Source organism: Octopus bimaculoides, chromosome 11, assembly GCF_001194135.2.
Source record: "Octopus bimaculoides isolate UCB-OBI-ISO-001 chromosome 11, ASM119413v2, whole genome shotgun sequence".
NCBI lineage: Eukaryota > Metazoa > Mollusca > Cephalopoda > Octopoda > Octopodidae > Octopus > Octopus bimaculoides.
The window spans coordinates 60,608,251-60,616,232 of NC_068991.1; the positions used below are offsets into that span (position 1 = coordinate 60,608,251).

The 7,982-nt window shown below is 35.7% G+C and overlaps 1 protein-coding gene across 1 annotated transcript in view; it reads left to right on the forward strand.

Moving 5' to 3' along the window:
* LOC106875734 (BRISC and BRCA1-A complex member 2) overlaps positions 1-7,082 on the forward strand; it is a 13,953-nt gene extending 6,871 nt beyond the window's left edge. Inside the window, exons 4-9 of the mRNA XM_014923982.2 lie at positions 390-581; positions 1,371-1,448; positions 2,296-2,396; positions 4,057-4,156; positions 5,011-5,081; positions 6,920-7,082. Coding sequence (XP_014779468.1) covers positions 390-581; positions 1,371-1,448; positions 2,296-2,396; positions 4,057-4,156; positions 5,011-5,081; positions 6,920-7,067 — 690 coding nt within the window. The 3' untranslated portion in view covers positions 7,068-7,082. The remainder of the gene's footprint in view (positions 1-389; positions 582-1,370; positions 1,449-2,295; positions 2,397-4,056; positions 4,157-5,010; positions 5,082-6,919) is intronic.
* The last annotated feature ends 900 nt before the right edge of the window (positions 7,083-7,982 follow it).

Genomic DNA, 7,982 nt, shown 5'->3' on the forward strand with positions numbered 1-7,982 from the left:
AAAATGCAGAAAATTACAGTAGAATAGACATATTATAATTGTGGCAACATTTCAAATCCAAGTGGATTTATGTATTCTTCCTCCCACTTGGATTTTTATGTATTCTTTTTCCCACTTGGATTTGAAATGTTGCCACAATTATAATATGTCTATTCTACTGTAATTTTCTGCATTTTCGTGCAGCTGAAGATTGCTCTTCATATTGCATTTAATGTAATGCTCGCATTACTTAAATAAATGGAGTAGCATGAAACGTGCGTACTGCAATTATCTTTGAAATCCGTGTTGCTTATTTTGATTTTATATACATATATATATATATATTTCTAAACATTTTCTATCGGTTATTATTTTGTAATAATTCAGCTCTTGTATTTTTGCCATTTCAGTCTCTCATTAACTGGGATCATTACAAAGCTTCATCACTTTTGATAGTTCTCCAAGAATTACTTGGCAAATACCGCCTTTATCAACAGCAGCTAGTTGAATCTAATTATCGGTTGAAGTTTGAGTATGAATCCTTACTGGAACACACAGATGTGAAACCTGAAGAGGTGGAGATGCATATCTCAAGGACAGAAGTAAGCTACTCTTTGCTTCCTTTTCTTTCTTTCCTAATTTAGCTTATTAAGACTGTCAAAGAATTTCAGACTGACTAAATTGAAGTAAGGCAGCAAGTTGGCAGAGTTGTTAGCACATTAGATAAAATGCTTAGTGGTATTTCTTCCAGCTGTTTACGTTTTGAGTTCAAATCCTGCTCAGGTCAACATTTGCCTTTCTTCTATTTGGGGGTCAATAAAATTAAGTACCAATCAAGTACTGGGAGTCAATGTAGTCACTCTGTCTCCTCCCTTCAAATAGCTGGCCTTGAACCCTGCATTTGACTTATGTCTTGTCCCTATGGAAACCAGGTAACCAACCTTATGAGTACTAGGGCTCAAGAAAAAGAAGAAAAAAAACAGTGAAGTGGTGGTCTGTTGTCTTTCACAGGTGAATTAGATATTTTGGAATACCAAACTCCATACCCATCTTATTCTTTTTCTTTTGAAGCCACTTTCATTTGTGGCATCAATCATCATCATCATCATCATTATTATTGCCATCATCATAATCATCGTCGTCGTCATTTAGCATCCTTGTTTTATGCTGGTAGGCTTTCATAAGTACATTTTTCATTGATAATAGATTCCATGTCCAATTATCCAGAGTTCAGTTGAAATCACACAAAAATTTAAGTAGCATCAGAAAGTTAAAGGGATTTATATGTAAAAATTTTCTATGTCATAATGGTTTGAATCTTGGAAATTCAAGCTGGAAATTGCTGAAAATGTTTTGGTTTATATATTTTGTTTTGTTCCTTCTTTCTTCAGAACCAAGCTGTTGGACCTGTACACTTTTTAATAAAAATGTCTGTTGATTTTTCTCGGATACCATCATATCTAACAAAGGTCAGATTCTTTTCCTCTTTTTTAACTAGTATTTTGGAAAATTATTTCATTCATGGATACTAAATACCAATGTATGCACATGACCTAGTGGTTAGGGTATTGCACTCATGATCTGATCATGGTTTTGATTCCCAAACCAGCAGTACTTGAGCACAACACTTCATTTCACATTACTCCAGTAACATGTCCTTGAGCAAGACACTTTATTTCATATTGCTCCAGTCGATTCAGCTGGCAAAAATGAGTAGTACCTGTAATTCAAAGAGTCAGCCTTGACACATCCTGTGTTAGGCTGAATCTCCCTGAGAACTACTTTATAGGTATGCATGTCTGTGGAGTGCTCAGCCACTTGCATGTTAATTTCATGGGCAGGCTGTTCTGTTGATCAAATCATCATAACCAAACAGAATGCCAGTTTGATTTTGAATACACCATACTAAACAGTTGTGATTTGATTTGTGCCAGCAGATCACTTTTGGTCCTTCCTTAAATCCTGTGATTATCATTTACTTACATTCTAACTCTGCTATGTATAGAAGGTGAAATGGCCAAATGGATAAGATGTTAGACTTCCTGCTCATAAGTCACAAGTTCAAATCATCTGCTAGCATTTTGTAGTGTTTCTTGGTAAAATTTTCTTTCTGTAGATTATTTCACTTCACCTAGCTGTCAGTAATAAGCTCTAGATTAAAAATTTGAGAATTTTATCTTTAATAGCTCAACATCCTATCTATGGGAAGATTTATGTCTTAATACTGAAAATACAAGACTGAACTCTACTCTTAAACTATGTCAGCGAGGCTTATAATTACATCTCTCACTAATTCTCTTAATCCTTGTTTGTTAGGATGATCCTGGTGAAGACAATGCTGTCCTACTACTGATGTTCCCTTACCCAGGAGCCCCCACAGTTAATCCACAGCTTCATCTGTCACCACGTGTTGAAAAGTAAGGAAAAATGCCTACTTCTATTCCATTACATTTTCTGCTAAGAGATTTTTTTAAAGATCCATTCTTCTAGCTTTGATTGGATACCATTGCCAACTCTTAAATATTTGCATAATTAGCTGTATCATAATTTGGAGCAGTTCTGTTTCAACATTACTTCCTTTCTAGAAAGGCCGGGAATTTTGTTTTACTTTCACATTTCATTTTTATAAGGTTTCTGTAGCTGGCTGCCCATCCTACTGCCAGCCATTTTGCAAAGTGCACTGGCTGCATATTACATAGCACCAGAAGGGTTGTCATATCTATGGCAAGATTAAAAGTCCTCTCTACCCTGTAAAGTATCTTTACATATATAAGACCTGGGCTGAGGTGGTGAGGCAAGACCTTCGAAAATTGGGCCTCTCCGAGGTGATGACTACTGACTGAGACCTTTGGAAATGTGCTGTGCGTGAGAAGACCCGGCAAGCCAAGTGAGATCGTTGCCAGTGCCCCTGGACTGGCTCTTGTGCGGGTGGCACATAAAAGACACCATTTTGAGCGTGGCCGTTGCCAGTACCGCCTGACTGGCCCTCGTGCAGGTGACACGTAAAAGCAGCCACTACACTCTCGGAGTGGTTGGCGTTAGGAAGGGCATCCAGCTGTAGAAACTCTGCCAAATTAGATTGGAGCCTGGTGATGCCATCCGGTTTCACCAGTCCTCAGTCAAATCGTCCAACCCATGCCAGCATGGAAAGCGGACGTTAAACGATGATGATGATGATATATATATATATATATATATATATAAAGAGAGAGAGAGAGAGATGTATTTGGAAAGGATAGAAAAATATTGTAACATTGCCTCCAAAATTTGAACACTGCATCTGCTGTATGCATGTGTGTGTGTTTTTGGTAGTAATAATGCTACCTTTGTTAATAATGAATTGTTGTCCAGCTTGCCAGATATTTGCAACACCAGTGACTGATTAATCACTGTTTTTCTATGTATCAGTACAAGGGAAATTTGTCTAAGCATGCAATGATAGTACATGCTTGCTATTGATGATGCACAAATATGCAGAAATCTCATGATCTAGCAGTTCCCTTGCTGCTCTTGCAAATTTTGTGTCTGTACTTTTTAGCTGTATATGTATACATGATGCTTTTGCAAGCCAAACACCACAGTATTTTTTTGTTTTTTAGTATATTCATGTTAAGTAATATATATATATATATATATATATATATATATACACACACTTTTTGTATATATAAATTTGTGTATTTGAGCTTGAAGAATTGCTTGGAGGCATGAGGCACAATATAAATCTGTCGATTGTGTTTCCACAGCATGAAACTAATTATAGTTCATTTTAAGTACTGTGTATATTAAATGATATATATATGTATAAATGTGATATATGTATGCATGTATCTTCCTTAATAAGGGACATAGTTAATTTTCTTCTTTAAACCATGATCCAAAGGGTGACTGAACCAGCTTTACAATATCACCAGTTCTTATTTATTTTACTTTAACAAACACGAAAGGCAAAAGTGCCTCTGGCGTGCCTCACTATTTAGAAATCAGAAGAATAGTTCCTGTAGAATAAATGGTAAATTAAAAGAAATCCTTATTATTCCTTTATTTACTATTTTGATTTCATCTTTCATTCACCAGCGCTTTGGGAGGTTCAGCTAACCTGAGAATCCCACCATTTCCAAATGGAGGTGTTCTCATTGACTATGTACCAAAGGTAAACCAGTTGTTAAAAAATAAGGTAAATATTAATATATTTGTAAACTTATATTCTCTTTGCAAGCATAATCTATATTTTAACTTAAGTTTGCATTAAACAACACAAAAGTCAGGCTAGTGTTAGCCTATAAATATGTTGGTATAAACACATAAGAAAATATAATGTTAATATTAACCCACAAATAAACCTAATATTGATATTATCCTACAGATAGACCTAATACTAATATTAGCTTATACATAAACTTAGTGCTAGTAGTAGTCCATAGATAAATATAAGTCTGTATTATCCCATAGGTAAATTAATGTTAAGTATAATGATTGTATTATTTTTAGATACATTTAATAGTGCTGTTAACTCAAGGAAAATCTAATGCCTTGTATTAGCTCACACATAATTTTATTGTTGGTATTATCCTAAAATAAAACCTTACATTTGTATAGACAGGAAGAAGAAAGCAAATTCTCCTTACTGTATTTGGTGGCCTGTTAGGTGCACCCCAATTTCAGCTGTATATATTTCGGAAAAGTTAGTTTCAGGGACAAAATTAATTTATGAGAGGTTTAACTTTACATATATGACCCAGGGTGACTTTTAGAGGCATTTTGGTGGGGGAAAAAATGTCTTATATGCCATCAAATTTAACAGCCATTTTGATACCAACATGCCCAACATGGCTCCTGGTTCTACAATATAAACATGTTTTAATGATCCAACTCAAAACCCTCCATCTAAATTTCATGTCAATTTATCTCCCAGCTTAATAATGACAGAATGATATTACTAAATTCTTCATAATTTTCAAAATTAATTGAAACAAAAGTTGAGTATTTCACATCCTAAAAATAGTAATGAGATGTTTGGTAATGTTTCAGGTGGAACAAGTTGTACAAAGTTATGAGAAAAGGAAAGAATATATAGCTTCTTTCTTAAGTCATTTTGCAAGGTACGTTGGCTTTTCTTACCGTTCTTCATTATTATGTAACAAACAAAAGCAGTGAATTGGCAGAATCATTACTGCACCTGACAAAATCTTTAGTAGAATTTCTTCCAACTTTACATTCTGAGTTCAAATTCTGCTGAGGTTGACTTTGCTTTTCATCCTTTCAGGGTCGATAAAATAAGTACCAGTCGAACACTTGGGTTGATTTAATTGACTTAGCCGTTTCCCCACAAACCTGCTGACCTTGTGTCAAAAGTTGAAACCGTTATTAATGTAACAAAAGGGATGAGCTGGCAGAATCATTAGCACACCAAACAAAAAGCTTAGTGGCATTTCATCCATCATTACAGTCTGAGTTCAAATTCTACCAAGCTTAATTTTGCCTTTCATCCTTTCGGGGTCAATGAAATAAGTACCAGTTGAACACTGGGGTCGATATAATCAACTTTCCCTCTCTTCAAAATTTCTGGCTTTGTGCCAAAACAAGAAAGGATTATTATATTACATATGAGACAAGTATTTTTACTAGTCAGTTAGTCTTTTAAAATTGAGTATTTGGTGGTGTGGATACAATCTATATTATTATATTGTTTTGTTGTTTAGTCCCAGATCATTCCTGATTTAGCAGAATTATGATCTAAGGCAAGCATGGGTAACTATTTTCAAGAAATTGATCACATAAGGCATAGCTCATCATCAAGCAGGCTGCACTACTAAAAATAATTTGAGCTAATTTTTCATTAGGCTTGCCATTCAGAAATTCTCACAAGTCACAGTTTGCCCATGACTAACCTAAGGCATTCCAGAGGTCACATTCCCATCTTTTATTCTGACTTAGTGTAACTAGGTCTATACTAATCAATGCATCCTTCTCTTTTTAAAAATGTAGAGTGGATTCAGGGGAAATTTGGTTGCTGTTTCTAGCAACATGAGTGACCTGTTGCTGGTTCATTTATACTCCTATAGTAGTTATCACTCTTATTGTCTATAGGTTAAGAAGATGGTGTGCTAGTAGAATCATTAGCATGTCAGACGAAACTGTTTAGCAGCCATTTCATCTGTCTTTACATTCTGAGTTCAAATTCCACTGAGGTCGACTATGTCTTTCATCCTTTCAGGGTCAATGAAATAAGTACCAGTTGAGCACTGGGTGGGGGTGGGGCGTGGCTGTCAATGTAATCGACTTTACTCTCCACTCCAAATTTTAGGCCTTGTGCCTATAGTAGAGAGGGATTATTATTATCATTATCATTAAGCAAAAGGTGAAAGTGAAATTCTGCTGAGGAAGGTAAAATCATTATTAAGGTGGTGAGCTGGCAGAAACGTTAGCATGCCGGGCGAAATACTTAGTGGTATTTCGTCTGCCGTTACATTCTGAGTTCAAATTCCGCTGAGGTTGACTTTGCCTTTCATCCTTTCAGGGTTGATAAATTAAGTATCAGTTACGTACTGGGGTCAATGTAATCGACTGAATCCGTTTGTCTGTCCTTGTTTGTCCCCTCTATGTTTAGCCCCTTGTGGGCAATAAAGAAATAAGAAACGTTAGCATACCGGGCGAAATGCTTTGTAACATTGCTTCTGGCTCTTTCTGTTCTGAGTTCTAATTCTGCTGAAGTTGACTTTGCCATTCATCTTTTTAAGGTCAATAAATTAATAAAGATTTCCTTGTAACTATTAGATAGGGTTCATTGGGTCTTGTATCAAAAAAGAGAGCCTTGTCCCAGCCAGTTCTTTAGAGCAGAACTTTCCAGGCACAGATCTATAGTTTTATGGAACATAATGGAGGCCCCACTTCTTCAAGTTGCAAAAATAAATTATCTTCACTTTTTTATGTTTCACAGGTCTTTAATAGAATATGATGCTGAAGGGTTCTCCCGAATTTCATTTCTTTTTGAATGGAATGATTTCTTTTTCATTTTTGAAGGTAAGCCACATCATTTTTTCAAGATGTATCTTTCTACAATTTCAGCATTATCTGATATTCCTTGAGAATGGCCATACTGGTGGTGCCCCAGTATGGCCGCAACCTCAAGGCTGAAACATATAAAAGAATACTCATTTAGGAGAGAAGAGTAACACTTCGCCCACAAACAAACCTTCCACATACATGTATGACATCACAATTCACATCCTTCCATTATTTCCATTTGCACAACTATTTCCACTCTTCAACCACTACTTAGAAACCTTGCTCCTGCTGCTGGATGTAGAAGCAAGGTTTGTAACACCAACCACTCTTCAGAGTGTACTGGGTGTTTTTTATTATGCCACCAACACTAGAGTGGTGTCATATCCTTGACAAAACTAAAGGACCCTCATAAGCTTACATTTTACAGAAGTCTACCATTTTTTTTTTTTGTGGTACCATCACTAGAACTAAAGAGGTAGGCATGTCTTCAATACAATTAATGTGATCTCACAACTCACACCTCTGCTTGTCCTCCTACCTCTTTATAAAATGAGAAGCACCTTTGATAGTGATGAGAAGGATGTGTTATAAGGTGCAGAATAATTCGAGAATTCAGTATTCTGGGACAGGTTTGTATATTCAAAGCAATGTAATTAAATTATCGAAGGTCTGTGTGACTCTGAAGATAGAATTATGGTTGAAGCCTACGACATCATCATCTTTGTTTAATGTCCATTTTTCCATGCTTGCACAATTCAGCTGAAATTTATAGAGGCAAATTTTCTACAGCTGGATGCCCTTCCTATTGCCAACCCTCACCTGTTTTCAGCAAGATAATATCTCATTGTGATCAGACATGTTTTTCATGGAAGACTGAGAACAAAGAATGTTGCTTGTATTACAATGATGCCTATTTACAATTTTTATGTGATGTCAAGACAAGGGTGGAATACACAGAAATATACACACTTTTATATATATATATATATATATAT